The 24,077-nt window shown below is 39.5% G+C and overlaps 2 protein-coding genes and 1 long non-coding RNA gene across 10 annotated transcripts in view; 2 read left to right on the top strand and 1 right to left on the bottom strand.

The window, feature by feature from the left end:
- Nucleotides 1-912: 912 nt before the first annotated feature.
- On the top strand, nt 913-18,409 carry LOC103145024 (sodium- and chloride-dependent taurine transporter-like). Of its 2 annotated transcripts, none has more exons than XM_007562248.2 (14): nt 913-1,132; nt 2,691-2,920; nt 3,007-3,141; nt 5,406-5,640; nt 6,141-6,273; nt 6,827-6,961; nt 8,513-8,616; nt 8,760-8,884; nt 10,827-10,939; nt 11,978-12,115; nt 13,263-13,365; nt 14,563-14,663; nt 14,777-14,947; nt 16,850-18,409. In XM_007562248.2, the coding sequence occupies exons 1-14, from the start codon at nt 1,122-1,124 to the stop codon at nt 17,003-17,005; spliced, it is 1,890 nt and encodes a 629-aa protein (XP_007562310.1). In that variant the 5' UTR covers nt 913-1,121; the 3' UTR covers nt 17,006-18,409. The 2 variants fall into 2 exon arrangements, with proteins under 2 accessions (XP_007562310.1, XP_016531993.1); XM_016676507.1 differs by lacking the exon at nt 913-1,132 and adding an exon at nt 1,545-1,671.
- LOC107837345 (uncharacterized) lies at nt 3,487-5,399 on the top strand. Its single transcript, XR_001663365.1, has 3 exons — nt 3,487-3,785; nt 3,861-5,139; nt 5,223-5,399. It is a non-coding gene; the product is annotated as an uncharacterized LOC107837345 (long non-coding RNA).
- A 1,009-nt stretch (nt 18,410-19,418) lies between the features above and the next one.
- Nucleotides 19,419-24,077, bottom strand: part of LOC103145022 (glutamate receptor-interacting protein 2-like) — a 34,405-nt gene continuing 29,746 nt past the window's right edge. For 6 of the 7 annotated variants that reach the window (XM_016676503.1, XM_007562239.2, XM_007562240.2 and 3 more), the window contains exons 22-24: nt 23,705-23,923; nt 22,168-22,314; nt 19,419-21,398 (exon numbers count right to left, since the gene is read on the bottom strand). In XM_016676503.1, coding sequence (XP_016531989.1) covers nt 21,201-21,398; nt 22,168-22,314; nt 23,705-23,923 — 564 coding nt within the window. In that variant the 3' untranslated portion in view covers nt 19,419-21,200. The remainder of the gene's footprint in view (nt 21,399-22,167; nt 22,315-23,704; nt 23,924-24,077) is intronic. The other variant, XM_016676502.1, reaches the window with a different exon arrangement.

Genomic DNA, 24,077 nt, shown 5'->3' with positions numbered 1-24,077 from the left:
CCAGGTCGGGCAACATTCAGGCCTGGATGGACTTGTAAAGTTTTCCTGAGCTTTCCAAAACAATTTGCTAAATCACAAAGAGATTATGTATAAACAAGTTTTTGTTGTTGTTGCCAAATAGTCATAATTTGAAAACCACATTTTGTGTTTGCTCGTGTTTTCTGATTTTAATCTTGCTTGATCATCTGAAGCACTAAAGAGAAAAAACCCCCCAAAAAAACGGAAAAGCTCAAAGGCGGTAAATACGTTTCCTCTACAATGTAACGCCATGACTTGGGCACATACTGACTTGGAGGTGTTTAAGCTTTAATTTCTGCTGATTTTTTGCCGCCTGCTTAACCTTGCCTGCAGAGGAATCTTTCAGCTGTTAACTGACTGCTACATGTCAGCAGCCTTTAGACAACCATTGTGAACTCTCTGAGCAGTAACCATGGACAAACAGAGAGGACACATTGCCGTATTAGGCTTTGTTATAAGTTGATACAGTCCTTGTTTATATTTCCTAGATAACACATGTCGCAAGAGCACGGATAAAGAAGAAAAAAAAAACTGGCATTGCTATAACTGTGCCTCGTAAAGGAAGGGTTTGATATGAAAGTTTTGTGTTTCTGTTTCTGTTTGTTAGAATATGCAGAAAATACCCAAACTCTCACGGCATCCTCTATTTTTTTCTTCTTTTTTTTTTTACAGCAGATCATAAATCAAAGCCCTCCCACAGTAAAGGAGCAGCTCAGCCCTTCTTCTCCTCTGAAATGTCCTCTGTGTCTTCAACATGAATAAGAAGTGTGTGTGTGTGTGTGTGTGTCTGTTTGTGAGACATTCACTCACCCAGCCTCCACACCACCACTCTGCACTGTGTGTACGTGTGTGCGTATGTGTGTGTGTGTGTTTATATGTTTGAGGGTAGGGAGTAGTGGAAATTTACAGTCTCCTACGTTGGTACCTGGGTTGACTGTCACAGTACGGCTGTGTCCAATCTCTACTTTGGATTTAATTGTCTTTAGCCAAGGGGCGGGCTGTGCTGTCAGCTCCACTTCTTGTGACCCGTGTGTGCATAAAGGCATTCAGTACAGAGGAATGGTGACAGCTGAGAGAGAGGATCACTATACATAGCCGCAGCCATGAAGGAAATGTAAGTTTTTGCATTTTTATTGAGTTTGCATGTGCTCATTTTCCTATCTGTATAAGTTAAAAATAGCCTAAATTAAAAAGCACGTCAATTATATTGTTGATGCTGTTTGTTAAATGTTTACTTTGTCTTTGACTGAAAGAAAGAATTGAAGCAGTGTAATGTTTTTCTGTTGGTACGGTAAAAAAAAAATATAAATAAATAAAAAATCCGCTTCTGAATCAAATCTGAGTTGAGTCACAGAAATGGCCTGTACTAAGGTTTCTCTGACAGCTTCCAAATGGCAAGCAGGCAGGTGGAGGCGTACACACTGAGCAGGGCGAGTGGAAACGGAGAGAAAGGGATAAGGAGGAAAGCAAACAGGATGAGAAACAGAGTCTGTGCGAGAACTGATCCAGTTACGTAAGCAGGTTTGAGAATGCAAAGCGGTTCGAGTTGACTTGTCATGCACAACAAAAAGGGAGAAATCCCTGAAAATGACGGGACACGGAGTGCAACGCAGTGCCAATTAACCAAGGAGGCACAGGGATCCCGGTGGGAATGTGAGAGCTGGTTTTCTGGTCAAAGTGTCCATTCATGAGAGGGGGGATAATTACTTTTTGACTGAATGATTTTTTTGTGTGCTATTTATAGAAATGTGGTTTCAAGTTATCATCAGTTTATGGTTGGATCATCTCCTTGCTTGCTTTTCTTTTCTGAATGTGCTCTTTTGTCTGAGTTTCCGGAGTTGACATTCATTTGGTGGTAAACATTGAGTTAAGAGGAAGCACTTAGTGTTGCTCTGCTGACTTCTGTATTTGTGACAAAAGAGAAGGAAGTCTCCCTTGCTTCGTTTCTCTCTAAAGAAACCTCGAATATAACCTTTGCACCCCTCTTTTATTCCTTACTCAAGCTGAGAACTTTGGTTATTTTCAGTCTTGCCTCTTCTTGTTGAGGTTTCTTTCTCTCGTCAGGATCATGTGGGGAAATCCAACACCCTGGTCAGGAATAACGAAGCTCGTCTTTCTTGGAAAGGCGGTTTACAGTGTAAACACTAAAGTGAACTTAAGCCGTAGTAGCTTCCTGAAAGCAACCACTGCTTTGGGGATGTGGGAGGAATATTTTACAGCTTAAAATTGGCCTAAGTCATTGCGAGCAGGAGATATTTTCCTCTCAGGTTCAGGCCAGGTACTAAAAGCCTGTCTTTTTTCCTCCCCTCAGTCACAGTATCCTGACTTGAATACCTTAAATAATATTCTAGAAAATACTTTGGATCAGTTTCACTGTGAGATGGTGTTATTTATGAAGGATGGCCAAACAAATAATATTCTGCTGATTCACTTTTGTTCTGTCTCAAACTTCCCAATGTTCCGTCTGAATGACCTTCATACATTGGTTTCTCAGATTAGAGAGATTACCAGCATTGCTCTGCATCTCATGTGCTCACACAGCATGCCGCTAGGCATTCAGGGAACAGTATTATCTGTGTTAATGCCGCTCCCTGTCTGCTGTTATCCCTCTCACCTCTGAGTCTCCTTTCATTGATTCCATGATTAGCATGTTTTCCTTTCGTTTTGCACAGCATGGCATCAAAAGAGAAGCTCCAATGCCTAAAGGACTTCCATAAGGACACCCTCAAACCTTCACCCGGGAAGAGCCCAGGCACCCGACCTGAGGACGAGGCTGAAGGAAAAGTTCCTCAGAGGGAGAAGTGGGCCAGTAAGCTCGACTTTGTCCTGTCCGTGGCCGGAGGCTTTGTTGGATTAGGAAACGTGTGGCGATTTCCTTATCTTTGTTATAAAAATGGTGGCGGTAGGTTCAGATGCAAGTTGCACTTTAGAGGTTTCATCGGTCAAAAATGACTTACTTTGACATCATTCCCCTGTGTTTCTTCCAAGGTGCATTCCTCATCCCCTACTTCATCTTCCTTTTCGGAGGTGGGCTGCCTGTGTTTTTCTTGGAGGTGGCGCTCGGTCAGTACACCTCTGAGGGGGGGATAACCTGCTGGGCCAAGCTCTGCCCCATCTTTACTGGTTGGTCCAAATACACAAACGAACATACCCACACCTACAGAAAACTCAATCATGTGCACATGTCCGTTTAGCTGGCTATCTAGCGATATTCAAAGAATTGGTCCCGTACATCCATTATCCATATAAATCCAACTTTTTACCTAAAGTTGTCTTATGTGAAACCTCTAAAAGCAATTAATCTGAGGCCACAATATAGCATGTGGACAAACACATCTTGTGCTCATTCTTCATCCTTTTTCTCAATGCTGGTCCACATTAATGTTCAAACCATAGATTAAATTCAGTTAATTGAACATGATGGATCTTGTTTATAGTTACCTTAGAAATGAACTGTTATAAAAATGAATCACAACGTTTCTTTGCAGAGCCGTCATCTCATGTGATGCATCTTCTTGGCTCAATTTCCCTTGTTCCTCTTTGCATCCTTGAGCAATTCTTTGTGTTAAATAGACAAAAGACGTCGTTGCTTTCTGTTTGGTTGTGAAATTAAAGTGGAGAAATGGGCAGTTGGGTTAAATAAGGACAAAACAGAGACTGATCAATCTTAAATAACAAAAAAAAAACAAGAAGTTTCAGTTGGTAGAATCATAAATACTGCATTTTCTGAAACCCAGTTGAAATGATTAATCAAATTATTCGTCAGAGTAATGAATAGAATAATCAATTATTAAGAATAATAATTATTTGTAAATTATTTGTAAATTATTTGTAAATCAAAGATTTACTTAGAAGCAATGATTTCACATTGTTTCTAAGGTTTAAGCTTCTTTCAATGTCAGATAAGGACAATTTTATCCAGTGGCCCCTCCCCCACATGTTGGTGGGTCAGCTGGCTGAAAGAAGACTTTGATTTCAAGGGGTGGAAATTAAAGAAACACTGTCTTAAAATGACTTTTCGCCAACTAAAAGCAGTCTGCCCGTTGAATGCAGGCCAGCTACGTGAGAAGATAACGCAACTAATTAGCCAGTCACTATCAGATTGTTTTACTTGCGTTTCACTACAAAGAGCACAAACGCAAAATGGCATTTTGCGGTATTTTTACTCACGTATGTCACACTGTGAGAATTTCACACTGACACGTGCCTTGTGCACACTGTTTGTCCTCTTGCTGCGTTTATGTGGCCCCTTTTAACTTCGAGGGACAGCTGTAGAGAAGCAGTAGCAGCACACCACGCCCCATTAGCTGCTGTGACACAGTTAGTCATGTCCACATGAGAGACATTGCATAAAATGACCAAAAAAAAACAAAAAAAAACTTCACAGCACTGTGTCTTACGGATGCAGAAAGACTGAAGCAAGAAATCAGGTGTTTCCTGTTTTCATTGATCAAAGCACACTGGGAATCCAGGATTCTTTTTCCCCACAGCTCCTCTACACAAAGCCAAGTGCAGGCACACCTGCCACGGCACAGACTTATTCATCAGTTTGCAATCGGTATGCGGGAATGAGGAGGTGGGTGTGGTGGTGACGGAGAAGATAAGTTTAAAAATACTCCAGAGTGGTGGATGAGTACAGACAGGGTGGGGAGGTTGGTTGGGGAGTTCAGTGTTCAGGTTTGAAGCAAAGTCATCTAAAAATAACAGAAATACGCCAAGGACGCTACAGTTGAAAGTCCATTCAAGCTGAGGACATTTACCTCCGTTTTTAGTTAGCTATTACAGCCAGCCGCTGCAGTTTAAATAAAGCTCATCCGGCTGCATCTCTTGACATCACAGATCGTTGTTTTGAGAAGTCTTCAGCCTTTGGATCTCCAGCAATATTCCAGAAGTTGTGAAGTTGGCTTTAGGTAAAAAATAAGACATGCAGGTACCTTCTTGGAAAGGACAGCTCCTTCTTAGAGAATTATGCTCCTTATTCTAAGTATTTGCTTTATTTTATGGCCGACAAAGCACATGATAAATGACAGTCTGTCAATGGTTCATGGTGAAAAACCTGAAGGTGTTTATCTCATTAGAAGTTTGTGACTAAAGTTATTATTTCCTATCTTCTCTGAAGTTGTGAAGCTACTCCAGAGAAGTAGCTCTGAAGCTAGTCCCCATCATTAGCTACTGATGGGGACTCAGTAGAGTAGACTCAGCAGAGTCCCCATCAGTAGCTACTGGGGACTCTACTGAAGTACCTGTATCTATATTTATTTCACACTTCTCACATTTTCTATGTCTATATATCAAAGTACTAAAAAAGTTGCACACAGATTTATCCTGTGCCATTTTTTCCAGCAGGTTTTTTTTAATAAGGAAATGCTTCTTTGAAAATCCTGCAGGTATCGGCTACGCTTCTATCGTGATTGTCTCTCTTCTGAACATCTACTACATCGTGATCTTGGCCTGGGGACTCTACTACCTCTTCCAGTGCTTTCAGCCCGAGCTTCCTTGGGCGAAATGCAAGCAGCCGTGGAACACGGAACACTGTGTGGAGGACACGATCCGCAAGAACAAGACCCTCTGGCTGGCGGCCAACATTACTAACTTTACTTCCCCAGTCACCGAGTTCTGGGAGTGAGTATTCACTGACAGAGCGGCCAGCTTACGCAGGCACACACGCACGCACCCACGCATGCACACGCACGTGAATAAACTGAAGTAACACTGCCTCTGTATCTTTGTTGCGTAAACATGTTTGGTCAGGCTCATTTCTTGCACAACGTAGTTCTGCAATGTTCTCGGTTTCCAGCCCTATATTGTCATAAATGAAGCTAAAACCTGCAACAAATTACATTAAATTCTCACCATGTATTTCCTTCCTCACACCTCTAAATGTGACAGGAGCTTCAGCTTCAAAGGCTTTTACACTCTGTTGTTTCCTATGCTAGAGCTGCTGAACAACACAGGAAGGCCAGGACATGTGCCTGTTTGATATCCTTTCCTCTACTTATAGCTTCTCGTCATATCCCTCTAACGCTAACCTACATACTTGAGTGTTTATTAAAAATAACACCTGCTGTGTCACATCTCCTGGATTGCTGCTAACCTGTCCTGCACCCTTGTTTCCTCTGCAGACGCAACGTCCTCAGTCTCTCCACCGGCATTGAGGACATTGGGCCCCTAAAGTGGGACTTAGCCCTGTGTCTCCTGGCAGTGTGGGTTATCTGCTTCTTCTGTATCTGGAAAGGGGTCAAGTCCACTGGGAAAGTAAGTGCTGAAGCAAGTGGACACACTTCCTGTAGTTATTGTGTTGCCTGGATGCTGTTTGGTCTTTGTTTTTGTACCCTTGCCAGCAAGAAAACACAGTTGCTTAGAAAAAGGGAAAAAACAACATGCTGGGGAACAAGATCAATCAGACACCAACCCTTAGGTTGTCCTGAAAGCTACTTCTTCATCAGTCAGGCTTCAGTGTAAACAGATGTGTGTTACTGATTTGTCCAGTTTTCTATTCTGTCTGGATGAAAGAAATACATTTATGGTGGACAAGAGGAAAATTATTAACTCAAGAGCTGTTTGCACCTCAAAATCCTTTAGTAGATTGCACAGCCATAAAACTGTTTGACCAAACACCAGTTGAGGAAGTGTAGAGCTTCATATGAGCTAATTACAGGGCACAGAGACATAGGTAAAAAGAAAAAAAAAAAGGTTAAACAGTGGATCAGGGAACTTGAAGTAAGATATTTGAATGGTCTGTGCCCCTGTATGCTAAAAACTGTTTTGAAGAGATTTTTAAGCAAAAAAATGTCTCTGTCCTGTGCAGGTGGTGTACGTCACAGCAACGTTTCCGTTTGTGATGCTAATCATCCTGCTTGTGCGTGGAGTGACCCTACCCGGAGCGGCTGAGGGCATAAAGTTTTATCTTTACCCAGACGTGACCCGTCTCCAGGATCCAGAGGTAGGTTCCAAACACATCTCATAATAATCAGAGATGGATGTTAATGCAACCTTTTTTTACAGATTAGGAAATGAAAACATTTGTACATCATTTTACACATTTTTTTCACAGTCCCTCTTACATCCTAGCAGAAAAACTGGAAACAAATAGAAATATACTGCAACAAAATTATAAGACATGTTCTAGTCTGACACGTCCTCAGAGGTATGAATATCTTTTTTAGGGCTAATCTGCCAATTTAGAGTTGATCAGCAGCTTAGTTTTTCCAAGGACAATGACAAATAAAAGAAAAAATACAAAATAAAAAAAATAATATTTATTGATCAAAGCTCTAAGCTCCATTTGATTTTCATTAAACTCAAAAAGTGCATCACAGCGCATACTGAAAGTCAATGTTTATCAACCAATATGGAGCAAGTTTTCAGTTTTTTGTATTTTAAAAAGTGAAAAATTATTATACTGATTATATTGATAGCTAATCAAAGGAAGAGAGTTATTCAAGGGATGATTCTGATATCTGGACAAGCTATGGGTGCATTTCTGGGTTTAATGCACCGTTTGATTCCTCTTTGAAGTTCTCATATCGGATCTGGGATGACATCACACCCGAGAAGAGTTGGTGCTGGTCATGCAAACAGTTTACACCCGCAGTGATAAGTATTTTATGCACAGCAGCTGTATTCAATCTGAACTAGAGGCTGCTGAGGGTCCAACCACTTTCTGTGTTGAAATTCTGTCTTACTTTTTTCTTCTGGATTGGTTCTTGGAAATGTAATATTCAGGGAAATGTAATATTCAGGGAAGGGAATATTCTTGTCAGTGCCATGGTGGCACTGACAAGAGCACCGCACATGCGCCACTTAATTAGCTGTCAGAAGCAACAATAGACATAGACATAGGCATAGCAATTATGAAACTTATGAAAAAGAAACACACAAACAAGCAATGACTTCAAACAAAGTCCAAACAAACCAATGTTCAAAATGTGTTACAGGTTTTCAGCACACATCTTTCTAACAAAACAGCACAGAAAAGGAACAATACAGGGGCAAATTTCTTAGTAGAACAAGACATTTTGATAAGGTGTAAACAAGTATAACAAAAAAACCAGCTGGATAAAAGCAGGAAGTGAAAGTTACAGAACAACAGACAGTACTGTGCTAAAATGTTTTCTTTGGGTTATACATTAAAGGAGCCACACTCTTTTATGATCTTTTTGAAATAACATTCATCAGTAGTTCCAAGACTTTCTAAAGCTCAACAGGTTTTCTTTGGACTGTGCTATTTTATGTAATCCTGGTACCCAATCACAACTCCCTATTGTGTTTCAAAAATGACCAAAGTTTAGGGCAAAAAGTAAAAGTGTAAGGTTTTACTCTGAAAAGAAAACATATACTATTAAAGAGCATTTTAAAATGGCTGCTTAGGAGCAGAGCGTGGCACACAAGTCTATATTAAGATCTTCTAGGGGAATCATATCTTGATACCCAAGCGAACTTCATTATAACCTCCCATCGCATTAATGCCGTACATCTCTTCTGTCCCCATCAGGTGTGGATTGATGCGGGAACCCAGATCTTTTTCTCCTACGCGATCTGCCTGGGTGCCATGACGTCCCTGGGAAGCTACAACAAGTACAGATACAACTGCTACAGGTGAGCTGGGTTTCTGCTAGGAGGAGCAGGACTGTGATAGCGACAGCGACGCTCTGTCAGAGAGTCGGTTGCGTGAAAAGAAAATGGGAACTTCGGTTCCACCTGTGTTCATTAACAACCTCCATGACATATGTGTGACATAGGGACTGTTTGCTGCTGGGAGGCCTCAACAGCGGTACCAGTTTTGTGTCTGGCTTCGCAATATTTTCCGTCCTGGGCTTCATGGCACAAGAGCAAGGGGTGGACATTGCCGATGTGGCAGAGTCAGGTACGAGGGTCCAGTGTGATGGCAGCAGTGATGGTGGGCGCTGCTGCCGAAAGAAAAAAAAAACAATTAGACAATTGGAAATGTAAAATTCTTTGGCGACTTTAAAGGAGAGAGAGAGAAAAAAGAGAGTAATCCGTAGAGTTTTGTCACTGTTTCGGACTCAATGACGCTAGAAAGTACAGGTATCGGCAATTGCACACTCCTTGAATAAAACCCTCAAAGATAAAATGGCTTGTCCCCCGTTTACTGAGGACAAACAACATCGCATTGGTCAACTGCTGTGTGTTTAAGCTACACAATGAACTGCTGCAAATAAGGAGCGCCATCATCAGCTTGTCCCACAATAATCCTGCTTGTGCAGTTTAGTAACTCCATATCCTTCTGACCAGTGGACACTGCTAAGAAGATTGGCTCTGAACTGAATGAATCTGGCTGTTCATGGGAACTTGCACCCTGAGGTTGATATTTTGGACCAGCAGCACTGCTACGTAAACCTATTTCTTTCATTGTGCTTTGGATCTAATGAGTTGGATGCTACTGGATCTGTTGCTGTCTTCCTGTATTTTCTACAGTGCCTCGCAAAACCGTCCAAACAGTTTGAACTTTTTCACAACTTGTGGCTTTACAACAGTGAATTTTTTTATGTGTTTTATTGGTATTTTATGTGACAGACCAACACAAAATAGCATTTAACTGTGAAGTGGAAGAGAAAGGATACATAGTTTTAAAAATTTTTACAAACTTGAAGAGCGGGCTGCATCATTACATTTTAATGTGATACGCCTAAATAAAATCTGGTGGAATTAACGCAGTACAATTATAGCTTTTAATTACAGTCTCAAATTGATGCTCACTGATGCTCTTCCTGCAATCTGACTGATCTTGAGCTATTTCACAAAGTTTCAGTCTCAATATGTGCAAATCTTAAAGTTCCACATACTATTGACAGAGAGAGGCTGACTACAAATCAACACTACACTTTTCAGATTTGCATGACAAAACATGCATCCTTCCAATTTAATTTGTACTTTAAATACCAATAAAATACGTTGAAGTTCGTGATGGTAACGAGACAAAATGTGAAGAATTCAAGTTGTCTAAGTACTTTTGCAAGGCACAGTACATGAGCTGTAAAGGTAATGTGCTAAAGTTTGCTTGATGTTTACGTCTAAATACACTGGCTTTGAGATTCAACCCAATTTTGCCAGTGATAAGAATCATTTTGTGATTTCATTGTAATCTACACATCAAAGCACATGAACAAAATTAGCAATGAAAGCAAACATATGTGTTTGTTGCTTGTCTGTTCAAATGAGGTTCAATTGCTGACTCTGTATCTGATGCTTTAAATACAACATGCTGTTGAAGTGGTATATTTAAGTTGTGCCTTATCAGATTCTTCTCATTCCCATTGCTCACAGTAAGTACCAACATGCAGCATAGAAAATGACAAATGTCAAATGCAACAAAGGTGAACTAATGTTCAGACTGAATAGCAGTGATGTCACCCTGAAGGAGAGACCATGACTCATAGGAATGTTGCGTAGAAAGTCGTAAATGTCAATAATGTATGTGCTAGACTATGAGAAGAGGTTAAAAATAAGCTTGCATTAGATAATTGTTGCATAATGTCAGTGTTGAAAATTATGCAGAATGTAAGACATAAAACACAAAACTTGCTTGTGTTGCTAATGTGCATGAACATGTTGGGGACACTTTGACATGGAGAGCCCCTGCAAGCACTGTCTTATTGTGCATATAATTTTTTTTCTTAATGATACTTCTAGAAGGAAGCCATATTTTTTTTATGCTTTTGGACAAGGAAAATGCCTATTTCCAGAGAGAAATATCGTCATGTAATTAGTCCAGCCTGTAGTCAGATAGAAGTGTTAATCCTGTCCTTTGCCCCCTTCTCCACATCCCCACTCTGTTCTCCTTCCAGGTCCTGGCTTGGCCTTCATTGCCTACCCTAAGGCTGTGTCCATGATGCCACTGCCAACCCTGTGGGCCATCCTGTTCTTCATCATGCTGCTGCTGCTGGGCCTCGACAGCCAGGTCAGGGTGTTTGCAATCATTGAGACAGTGAGCAGAATAATTATGTTAACTGGTTTGGTGCCCAGAGTTTAATGCCTGCCCCTCTGAGGTCCTGTGGGTTGTTTCATCCTGGACCGAAGTGTAAATCGCACACAGTGTTTCCCTGATTCATATCTAACACGCTAAGGTTTCAGATATCTGATCCTCCAACAAATGCACTTTGCTGCCCTGCTTAACTTTGCCGCAGAAGGATTAAAACAGCTTTAACACACTGATGTGATCGCATATACACTGAATATATATGCACGTTTGACAAACCTTTTCCACCAGACATATTGTTTGTAAAGCTCCTCCCGATGGCAGGCATTCGAATCTTCCACATTTGATGCAAAGGCAGAGCTTTGATTAGGACAAGATAATCCAAGTTGACAAAACACAAATGCGTGCCCGAGGGCTTCTCAAGCTGTATCGCATTTCCTGCCTCCAAGTGTAATTCTACCCCTGTACTAAGTCAGTCCTGGACATGGTCATCCAAGAGCAAGATCAAACTGACGCTCTAAATTTGAGTACATGTAAATGCTCATGCAAGTGCAGCTATTTTCATAGGAGAATTGGGGCCAGTGTGTGTCTGTGGGTGGACATCATGCAGATTTGCAGCTCTGAATGCTACATATTGTGTTTTCATGCCACTGTTGCATGAAAACACAATATGTGTTTTCGTGCAACAGTGGCATGAAAACTGTTTTGTTTTTGTTTTTTTTTTTGTTTGGTATTTTTGTTTGGTATTTTGCACCGAATTAATGTTTTTCTGTGCATCCAGACCCTCTGGGAATTTTTGTTTAGATAATAAGTAGCTTACAACACACTGGACCAGAAAAGTCAGCAGTCAAGTGGTCTGAGACACTGATCCATTGTTCTTATCTGCTGACATGCTTTGTAGCAAACCATGTTTGCAGGGGGGGAGTTTGTTTAAACTGTCATTACAGCTCAACAACAACAGCTTTGTTCCTCTAATCTGTGTGTTTACTGAAAACTTCATAGCAGTCTTTGTCCCAACAGTTTGTTGAAGTGGAAGGACAGATCACATCCATCGTGGATCTCTATCCATCCGTTCTTAGAAAGGGTTACCGCAGAGAGATCTTCATCGCAGGGATGTGTCTCATCAGCTATCTCCTTGGACTCGCAATGGTAACGAAAGTAAGTGTCATCCCAAAGACGGTGACCCAAGTGAGTTGATTTAGTCTGTCAAGACTCAAGTCTCGCTTAGATTCATAGCGAGTCTTGTTCACAAATATTCTACTCTTGTAATCAGGAGTAGAGGAAAGCTGCTGTGTACTTTTCAGTGACATAAGCAGACTGAGGTCTGTTATAGGTTTCCCCCCAAAAAATCTATTCAGTTTTGCCGCAGCATGATAATATTGACCACTCAGAACACTGAACAAGGTATAAAATGACATTGGGTTGTTTCAAAACAAAAACTTTATTTATACCTGACATCTTGCTGCCTCGCTGCTAAGATACTTGTGTTGCCGCAAAAAAAAAAAAAAAAAAACAACAACACAAAAAAAATCCCCTTCACAACCGCACAGCTGAAGAAGCCTATCAGTTTGTTTCTTATCAGAAACAGCTTATCAGCATAAAAGCAGTTCCTGTTCTGTTCATTCAGACATGAAATTGTCTTTCACTTACGACTCTCACTCACTGTGTTGTATTTTATGTAAAATAGTAGAACATGCTTACTGGTTAGACTGGACATGAAAGGTTTTACATTTATTATTAGAAGATGATTTTGTAAAGATTTTTAAAGTGAACGATGGTACGAATGATAAATAAATTGTGGGTAAGAAATTAAAAGACAAAATAAAAAGCACTCTTTTTGATTCATACAGAAATGCAACATTACAGTAAATTGTATTTCCACTGGCAGAATAGATGAGACGATCTTCATTTCAGCCTTATGATCAGACTTGTGCTTCAGGTTCCTCATTTTATTAACTTGTCTTGTACAGAATATGTGTATCTCAGTCCTTACTTACTCACTGCATCGTTGCAGCCAAATATGGCCTCCCTCCCGCTATGTTGATGATTCACAAACTTCATGTGGGTGAATGAAAAAATTTGAAGGGCTGTTTTCCACCGTACTGGCTTACGGGCTTCAATGACATCCCAACACCTGTTGAACTCTCCCTCTATTGATTAGGTGCCAAAGTGCCCATGTCCTACTTTCAACACCACCTCCCAACTTCTCTCTCAATATGGTTTTACATCCCATTTTATCTCTGTGACCTTTTGCCCCATTACACATATCAAAGAGGTAATTAAAGATGCTTTTTGTCTGTTCCAGGGTGGCATGTATGTGTTTCAGCTCTTTGACTACTATGCAGCCAGTGGTGTGTGCCTTTTGTGGGTTGCATTCTTCGAATGCATTGCTGTAGCCTGGGTTTATGGTAAGTGGAAGTGACTGTATCAGCATCATTTCATGTCATGATTTACAGGAGTCGGATAAGAAGCCCGGAAGGAGCTCTGTAATGGCTAACAAAGGTTGAGGGAGTTTTACATGTCTGCAATAAGTAAGATTAACTGCAGGACTGGGGAAATGAGAATAAAGATGGGACCCCTTCTAGGCTGGGGCTAGCAACTCAGAGTTTCCTCTCTGTTAACAAAAATAAAATCTCACAAACATTGTCACTAAGCTCTGTAGTAGATATAGAATAATAATAATAATAAAAAAATCAAAGGACATGATAACAAAAAACTTTTGCATAATATTCAAAAAAGGCATAAAGTACCAAAATACATTGGAGGAAAAATTATGGTTCTTTTTTTTTTTCAAAGTTATCTGCTTCCAAGTTCAGAGGTTGAACTCTCAAACTCCAACTTAACGTCTTAAAATGTCTACTATTCTAAGATAAATTGCTTTAATCTTTATTTTAACAAACAAAAAAGAACCAAGCAAATAATTATAAAGAAGTGAATGAGTGATTAATTCATGGTCCAGATGCTCCTCAGTTATCGGACTCAGCCTAAATGAAAATGTGCTCTATGTTTTGTTAACTTATAAGATATGCTATGTTTTATTAACTTAAATGCTTTTGAAGTAATTGTTGTGTTTTGGTGTATTTGTTCACTTACTGGACGTTACGATAAGATCAACTTTTTTTGCTTTGTCTAACAAAAATGTTCAATTATGGAATTTAGAGCAGTTTATTTGATAATATTTAATAGTAAGTCTTTCGCAAAGATACACAAATTTAATAAAATTAACAAATAAAATAAATTAAAATTTTACCAAACAAAATTTAGACACAACCAAGCACATTTAGCTAACTGGTCAAAGACAGTAAATTCATCCCAGGTGACTTCACCACTTCATTATAAGTTCACCCTGACAAGATAATCGATAACCTCCTGAGACAAGCCCATGATTGCCTATATATTCAAAACATGATCTAGTGGAAAAATGATGCTGCAGTTTATAGTAAACAGCAGAGATAAGGGTCCCTAAATGTGCTAATCTCTGCATGCCGACATGAAGGTCACTTTGTGGTCAGAAACAATGCACAGAAATGTCAGATGGTGTTTTGTTATTTAGCAGAAACATACAGCATCTTCATGGCTTATTACATTTTCTTTGCACCGTTTAGGAGCTGATAATTTCTACGATGCAGTCGAGGACATGATTGGCTACAGACCAAACCCGTGGATGAAGTGGAGCTGGACCATCATCACTCCTGTCCTCTGCATGGTGAGACAGACAAATATTACATCATTAGAACCATGTGGATGTGTCTACAGATGTTGACAGGCTACAGAGCTTCTGCTTATGGCAGCATGTTTTTTTTTCTCTCTCTCTCTTAGGGTTGCTTTGTTTTCTCCCTGGTAAAGTACAAACCACTGACCTACAACAAGGTGTACGAATATCCCGAATGGGCAATTGGCCTGGGCTGGTGTTTGGCTTTGGCCTCTATGATCTGCATCCCAATGGTGATGGTCATCAAGATCCTGCAGTCAGAGGGACCTCTCATAGAGGTGAGCGGATTGAGTTTCTAAGCGACACTTTATTAAAGAAATAGTGTAAAAATATGTCATTTTAAATTTCTCATAAGACAATCACTGTAGCTTCTATCAAAAACATTTTCAGTTTCTAAATATTGGCCCCATCACATTTTATAATAATAGTTAGAATATAAAGCAATGTTTTGATTCCTAAGTGGAAATTTCCATGGTGAATTTTGAAATGATTAACCCACATTGCGAGTAGCCAGTCAGCATGAGTCAGCGGGCGATAAGCAAGCTTGATCTGGCAGTTTATATGCTATATAGTAATTTGGCGTTATCCTCTCACAACGTTACAGATGTTGACACTAAAAAAGTACTGGTCTGTTTAATTTTGGTCACTAGTAGACTTCAGGCTTTCCATGGAGATTCTCCCACCCAATCACAGAATATTGATTCACCTTATTTTAAGATCCACATATTGTAGTCCTGACCACCACAGACTATGAATATCCCCAAACTATGGATGTGCTGTCTTGATATTTTTCTTCTGACAACATATTAAAGGAAATATATATGTATATATATATTTATATATTTATATATATATATATATTTTTCCAAGTGATACTTTGTGAAGTTATGAGCACTGAAATTTCTCTTAATTTAGGTAGAAAGATGTCACCTAGAAGTAGAAAGTGGAAAATTCTCCAGGGTGGTAGAACGCTAACTGTTAATCAGATGGACTCTCCACGGTTTAACTGATTTCAGTAATTTGAAACTGTTAATTACTGTTCACAGTGATAAATTAACATCCATAGGATGCAACTCTATATTAACAGATATTAACCATTTGTTTTTTTGTGGGAGATATTACAGGACGCTGGATGCAAGAGTCTGTCAGATTAGCTGTCACTCATCAGTCTGCTTGAATAATTTCCAAACAACTGCTATACAGTATCTGCAAAGAACAGCAACATGTCATCTGCAGTGGTTTTGAACAGATTCCAAAATCCAAAAGTTTCCTCAACTCAATGGAAAACTAATAGAAAGCTTAGTGGAAGGAAAGCTCATTTCAGAATCTGGGTATAAAATGCGGTGGAATAGAATCCAAGACAAGAAACAAGAAAATGGCAGTCTAATATTGGCTTAAAAATGTAGTCAGGCAACAAGGAATAAAAGTCAGGCAACAAGGAATCATGGACAACAGAGTTAAAAAACAAAAAAAGCATTGAGGGGAAATGGAAGGGTCTTGCAAAGAGAGGCACCAAAACCGACTGGCTTTTAACTGCTGGGAAGGTGACTGAGTGACAAGAGAATCAGGTTCAACTAATTAGTAGCATGTACTGCAGTTGGGTGCATGACCTGATCAAAGGAAGTTGGGGGAAAATGACTATTAATCAGAGAAATTAACCCAAAGAGTTTGAAACAAGACAGAAAAAAGTTCTAACAAAGCTAAAAGCTAGACAGAGAGTCACATATCAGGTTGTAAGTGAACAAATGATTGTGTTTTCTTTTTTGCAACTTTCTATATAAACTTCTTATCAAAAATTACAATATGTTTACATTCAAGACTGATTGGCTTCGGTAGCAAATCAATCATAGTTACGCATATAATTTTAAAGTGTTTTAACCAACACGTTTTGCATCTCTGGCTCTTTGGTTTTTGGAAGAGAATCAGTCAAATATAAATAGGCAAGATAGACCCAAAGTCACATTCTGTTGTTAGATTCTCATCTCAAACAGACCTTCTTAGACGTATCCATCGTTGTCTGGGTAAATTAAAATGTCTTGATCAGTGTTGAATTAACAAGTCTTTAATTTCCAAAAAACGTTTGACGTCTCAAACTCAGTAACTGTCTCATTGAGCCTTGAAGGAGCCCTTGTTTCTGACGATCATTAGCCTAATGTCCCGTTTCCTTTCCCCCTCCCCAGAGGATCAAGGCAGTGGCGGCTCCAGCAAAGTCAGGCGTGAGCTCTCGCCCGAAAGAGTACAATTTGAAGAGCAGCGAGCTGACACAGCCTCTGGACCCGAACGGGAACAATGGTTTGATCAAGCCCACCCACACCATTGTAGAAACAATGATGTGAGCGCTCTCTGTGAGAGGAATACGATTGATGTGCTTACTGTGTTATTATATTTTGCTAACTTTGATAAGGGTAGGTTTACATTGTCCAATATATTCGTATTAGAGATACCATGGTTTGATTTCTATTAAAAAGAGATATATTTTATTGTTATAATTGTTTTTCTCTTGTAATTTGTTTTTTACTCTACTGATATTGTTGATGTTACAAATGTTGTTGCTGTAGTTCGCACTGATCTCAGTTAAAGCAGTATTTTTAAATAGAACCTGTTCAATGTTTACTACTTTTCTGTTGATTCCGAGGAGATGAGGAATTCGAAGAAGGCACAGGAAGTGACTCACTTCTCACAAATTCAAGTAACAAAGTGGGCAATTAGCTGAAAAATGACTTCAAATCTCTAAATCGTTCACGTGTGATTGTGATTCCTTATTCAAAATGCTCTCAGACTCCATTTGTGCAGATCATAATAGAGACAATACGGGACATAAACTCCTTCAGTTACATGATAAACAAGGCCTTGGCTCGTTCAAACAAAGATCCAGCCTAAAAAAAAAACAAGTCAAATATTTTAAAAATAAAGAGAAAAAGAGTTGAGAAAGACAAAGTTTTTAGAGTATGTGTGTCCTGCCTCTGTGACTACTTAGTCCAGCCCCAGTGCATTTATTGAAACCTCTCTTTGCACTTTATGTCGTATCACCTTTAATGTAGAATTTGCTCTTATTTAAGAGGAAATGTTTTTAGCTTTTAACTTTTTGATATTAACTTTGACACAGAGCATCTAGTTTTCTGCCCGCTAAAAATAATGACAGGACAGAGTAGGACTATATCAAATACTCAGATTTTTTTTAAAAATCATCAGCGAGATCTGGGAAGACGTCGTTTTGTCATGTTACTTTTATTCTAAAATACCTGACAGTTATCTCCATTTTGCTGATTTCAGTAGCAGGTTTGCTCGACAGGACATCTGGTTGTAGCCTGCAATGTTAAAACTGTGTTTGTGTTTTAGAATTGAAACTGTTAATAATTCACATATGCCTTTTTCTGACAATTTTTCACTGTGCATCACCTGAACATCATCACAGAATCTACTGAAATGTGTTTCTCCAGGATAGACTATCTAGAATCTTTACTGCACCTTTTCGGTGTGCAATAATGACATATAAATTGTATGCTTTGTCCATTGAAAATACATAATTATGACTGATTGGCTGATGCAACTGGACACAAAGCTTAAAAAAATAAAAATGTTTTCCTCAAATGTGTGCAAGAGCCATTGCGTTTTCTTGCTGCTTTTGCTACTTGGAAACTCTGATGTACCAAAGCATTTCTTTTTGTCTCAAAGTTATCCCCTTCAAGATGCATATTGCATCATGTCTATATAGATAAAATAAACATATTTTCCTTGGATTGTTTGTGTGCCGTTTTCTTTACTCTGCATTATGTATTGTTTGAAAAGTGGACACTGCTGCTTATAGAGCTACAGTGGGTCAGCTCAAGCAGGCGACAGCATCTAAAACTTCTGTGTTGGTATTTCTGGAGTTCAGAAATACAGTCGGCCATGACGTTCTGACAGACTGGAAAAGGGGATGAGGTTGTTGATTATTCTCTTAAATTTGTTCTGATTCTACTTGATAAACCAAGACTGTTTTGAATCTGAGAAAACAAAGTGGGCCACTTTTATTCAACATGTATACATGCTCTCCCCTAGCTCTGATCAAATATTGCAACATCTCTTCCTACACACAAACTAACACAACTGTATTTTTTTTTGTGTTATTACATAGCCACAGTCAGTTACAGTCAAAATGTGTATCCATAATTTTAAGAAGCTGGTAAGTCAGACTTGTCTCCGTTTTAAAGCAGAAAAGGCAAGTGGTTTGCTTCCTCCTTTTCTGCTTTAAAACAAGATCTCGATATCAGTACTTGAATGGAGTTAATGAGGGTGAACAAACAAGTAGCATACGTTTCTGAATCCATCTCAGACGGTACATCAGTCTCCAAATATCAAAACCACCACCAAAGCACAGGGTTCCCATCAAGACACAGAAAGGTTTATGGGTATGTTCACCTTCATTAAATTATTGTCTCAAATGGTTTCTTCAAAAATAAAGAGAGTTGTGCTGCTAGGCAAATAAATCACTCCTGTTCAAATTTACTGTGAACATGAATCATGTATTGGAGTCGTCCTGCATATGCCTCATCTTGCCCCAAAATAGCAGTACAAGAACAAATTTAAAGTTCCTTTCACCAAGGTTAAAGCTTTTATGTTTAAATTTCACCACATTTACAACTGAATTCAGTTGTAAAAGCTATAAACCAATCATTTTAGTTTCAAGTCTGTATTTATTACTTAATCTGAGATATGTGGCTGAAATATACAAGTGAAATAAGGATTTGGTAACTGGTGTTAGACTTATTACTGGATGATTTCAATTTCATCTGAATCCAACTGTGATTAGAATATTTTAATTTGGTTTTAACTGGGTTACATTTGTTATAAATCCACTACAGTTGTCTTGTAATTGGCCAACTGAAGGATATTTTTAACTGTTTCCATATAGGTAAGCATAACTGAATCATGAACAAAGATCATTACATTCATTTTTGGCTAAGAAAAACTGACTCGTTTCAGCTCTGCAAAGAAATGGGTCACCACAGAGTACACGTTCTAAAAGTTGGACACTTATTACAGTTTTGTAACTTTATTACAATAAATAAAATAAAAAACTGGACTGCTTGCTAAATTAAAATCCAATAAATATTAGTGGTCATTTTGACCAAAACATACAAATTCACAGAAGATTTGGAATTAAAAAAAACTAAAAGTACAGAAACACATTCAGGTTAGCTTGCACAAAGATCCTGAAACAGTATATGCCTTTACTAAAAAAAAAAAAAAGACACTGCACACCATAATGCATTTTACAGTTTACAAAAACAATGTAATACTAAGAGAAGACCTTTAAAACGGGCCTCGACATTGAATGACATTGCATGAGAAGTCTGAAACAAGCTCACCCAACTATAAATTTGCCTCTGAGGCTGTTACAAATGGGACACCAACATATTCACACCAGCCACCACATAACTTAACGTAATCTTTCAGATCAGTGCGTTCATTTTATTACAAAAAGAATGAATTACCACATCCTACTTTTAAACTAAAAAAGTGCACTCTCACAAAGTTCCCTGTAAGAACATAGAAAATAAGGATTTGCATACAGCTTGCATCCTTAGTGTTTCATGTTAGAAAGAGCAGATTGTCCAGAAAAGTTGTGAAAATTGAATTTGAGCTCTTAAAAAAAAAAGTAAACAGTGTTTGAACATGTGCAAAATGAACATGACCCACATCTTTGTAAATGTGTGACAGAAGCAAATATTGAAAAAAAAAAAAAGTGGACATTAAAAGAAATCATTTGTGCACACAAACATCCCTTTGGAACAATTCAGAGCATAATCATAATTCAAGTGTCATAAACAGGTTCGATTGACCTCAAGTGTTTTTGTGGAATTAAAATATAAAGTTGTTGGCAGGTGTCAGGGAGTGCTCGGGACTATTCAAGGGCTCATCCGCTTTTTTAGGGCAGCCAGTGCTGGGCAGAGGCCAGAAAACCAAGGCAGTGAGCCAACTCATGGCTGAAATAACTCAAATAAGTGCAATGTTCCTTGATCTCACCAACGCCTGGTGTCTCTACGTTAGTGCTTTCCATGCACATAAACCAAAGCATTCCATGTGGAAAAATAAAACCAGTGGCAACAAGAACGTTAAAACATATTAGATCTTTAGCTGCGAGTGTGCACATCATGCGATCCTGCAGAGTGAAGACATGTGCGTTGACGTCCTGGCCCCCATCAGAAGCAATGACTCTTCGGTTATATAACCCTCCATGTGGCTGTGCCTCTGGCGAGGAGGAGGGGGGCGGGGGAGAACAGGAGGGACGGAGTGATAGGGGACTCTGTTCTGAAGCCTCAGTCTCCAAAGAACTAAATCATCTGAACACAGCAGTGACCAAAAGCAACAGTCGTGTAATGTTGAGTGAGAGAGAGAGGGATGCTCTGAGGCAGAGTGTGGTTGTTCCTGTGTGCAGAACACGAGCGTAAAGGTCCATCAGAGAGCTACAATGTGACAAACTGAACCACGTGTGTTGCATGTGTGAGGTCCCAGCGCTGCAGTGTTCCACTTTCATCCCCCCCGTGTTCACAGGGCGATGCTGTTGGTCCTGTAGTTGGCGAAGCAGAGAAGCGAGCTCGAGGGGTCGTCACAGTTGTTGGGCAGCTCCGCGTAAACGGCTGCCAGTGGATTCCTGCTAATGACCAGATCCAGGCAGTCTCCGGCCTCCATAATTAGAGGCACAGTGAGACAACAGTCCAAGTCCCTGGTCCTCACGCGGTTCACCTGGAAGACCACAGCCACCAATTAACATTCAACTTTGCATTTGTTTAACCCATTAAAACTGAAGTGAAGTTTTTCTTGTTAGTCGTTTCTTTGGGATTTAAAGCTCAGCGCAGTGCTTCTCAAACCTTTTTAAGCTAGTGGCACATTTTCTGATGTGATTTGTGGAAAATTAAGACACATCAACAACAGAGTTTCACATCAGGACTTTGACTTTTTCAGTTTGTTGTCGATTTGATTATGGATTAAAAATATATATGCAAAACACTAAGGCAGCTTGTGGCAGAAGCAAACAAAAACATGTGGGCTAATGGTCCCTAAAGTCCAGAATTGAGAACCTCTGCTTTATGTGAGACAGGGTTTGTTGACGGAGATACAAACAGTAAATAGTGCCGAGTTAATATGTGCCATGCCGACAGGCATATTACTGAAGATGATAGATTGCTGAAAGAAAGTGAAACTGTATCTCAGTATAGTTTAAAGTGCACACACACAATCAGGTTGTTTTTGGCGTTTTTTTGTTGTTTTTTTCAGTCAAGCTGTATAGACTGCATGAATGTTCATGAGGGAAAAGAGGTGAAATTATCAAAATCTCAAGTTTTGCTAAAAAGATGGTATTTTAATGGGGCAGGGTTTACATTTAAAAGCAACATTATTTAAGTAAGTATGTCGACAGAGCATACCGATTATTCCAATGAGCTCTGCAACAAGTTATTTCAGCTTTCTTGCCCCCCCCTCATATAGTTTTAACCTGTTCAAAGAGAAACAGTACCTGAAGTATCCGGTCATAAGGTTTCAGACCAGCTTGTTCAGCGGGGCCGTCCGGCCTAATCATGTTGACATAAACTCCTTTTTCCAAGAGCCCATCTGATACACTGAAACCAAAGTCGTGGCTCTCAAGATCCTTCCTTAGAGAGACCTGCAAACAAGAAACAATTACAGTTGCACACGTGCATATGAAGCCATATGGAATGTTTAAATTTAACAAATTTGACCGTGTACTGCCAGTCACTGGACACTGGGCTAAATGGTAACTCCTTGCTGACAGTAACACTTTGTTTCCGTTAGCCAATGTGGAAACTCTAAACCAGCTGGAGCAACCACGGCTTTATGCCTCTGAATGATGCGTTTTGTTTTGGAAGAACAGCAGATTCATCCACAATCAAACAGCAGCTATAAAGATGTTGTTCAGATGACTTTCCATAACATGAGAAAAGTTGTATCAACTCCAAATAAGATTTATTGCTCTGTGGAGGACAGTCATGTGTTTCTTTATTGCCAGCCAAACATAACCTAAGGCAGGCGGCAACAGGTGTGTCAGAGATAACTGCTAGTACATTGTGTGCAGTTTCAGGTGAAGCTGCAAATAATTTTTTTACTGTATTAAAAGCAGTTCGATTTTATTTTTATTTTTTTTAAATAATGTGAACATTGTGTGTGAGCTGTTGCCCGGTGTAACAGTTCCTGTCATACGTCTTGTGAATTTTGCGCGGCGATGTTGAACACCGTTTCATATCTGATCTGAGCACATTTTTCTTTATTATTTAGTTGTACGGTTGCTTCCCGTTTCATATTTTTCCTTCCTAGCAATGTCTCAGACCAAATCATGGAACATGTTTTAATAATCACGACTCTTCTCTTGTGATACCAGTCTGTCTTCTTTGCTTCTATAATTTGTTGATTCTGATGATCCCGCTGTCCTGTCATTGGGAGGAGACAGGGCAGCAATTCACATAGTTCAGTTACTGTAAAAGAAGTAAAGGAGACACGAGTGGGTCTGAGACGGCACTACGCTGAAAACATATTTGGTTGTGTGGAAATCAGCAAGTGGGCTCAAAAAAAATATGTGCACAGCGCAGAGTCTCAGAAACGTGTTTGCATGCCCCTTCCCCCGTTTTCTGTTTGGAAAAATGTGTTAAAACGAGGCAGACGTGATGTTCTATAACCAGCATCTGTGCTGGTATGAGTTATTTATATTAGGCCTCAAGGCATGAGGGACTTGGGTCATAGTATGTTTGGATTCAGAACTTGACATGGTTCATAATGCAGAAAATCAAATGTATAGGGTACTTGTTAAATATTCATATAAACTGATTTTTTTTTTAAATTATATTTATTGTAATGTCCAATGCTGGCAATAGTTACTCTGTTAAAATCGTTTTAAATCCCGCTGGTAAAAGTACTCGGGTTAGTGCGCTATATGATACATTTCCAGTATTATCACGCATCTTATGAAGCCTTTCCATAGAAGTAAACATCCATTAAGCCTTTTTCTTCAACTGTGGATGAGGCACACATCCTCAATTCACCTTCTGCAGTGCCAGGGATGAAGGGGACAGAATGTCAGAGGGGTCCCCTTTGGCCCTGGATGATCCATCTCTGGCTCCTGCCATGTTCAGGCTTTTGTTTTTAGACCTGCCGTGGATTCCTTCCGTCTTTATTGGACTAATCTCAGAGCGCAACACTGAGTCTTCACTGGTCTTGGTCTCCTCCAGGTACAGACTGAGTGTGCTGCCTGTCATAGAGGCCTGGAAGAGTCGACATGGGCAGGAATTATTTCAATACGATGTAGTAAACCAAAAAACAAAACAAAAAAATAAAGGAAGCATGCATGCATTTTCTAATGTAGCCTAGTATGCAGATTAGCAGCTGAGGCGTTGTGTAAAACCTTTCCTTGGTCAA

This window comes from Poecilia formosa, unplaced genomic scaffold, assembly GCF_000485575.1.
Source record: "Poecilia formosa unplaced genomic scaffold, Poecilia_formosa-5.1.2 Scaffold135, whole genome shotgun sequence".
NCBI classification, from domain to species: domain Eukaryota; kingdom Metazoa; phylum Chordata; class Actinopteri; order Cyprinodontiformes; family Poeciliidae; genus Poecilia; species Poecilia formosa.
Note: the sequence above shows the minus strand (reverse complement) of the source record. Positions and strands in the feature narration are given on the sequence as shown.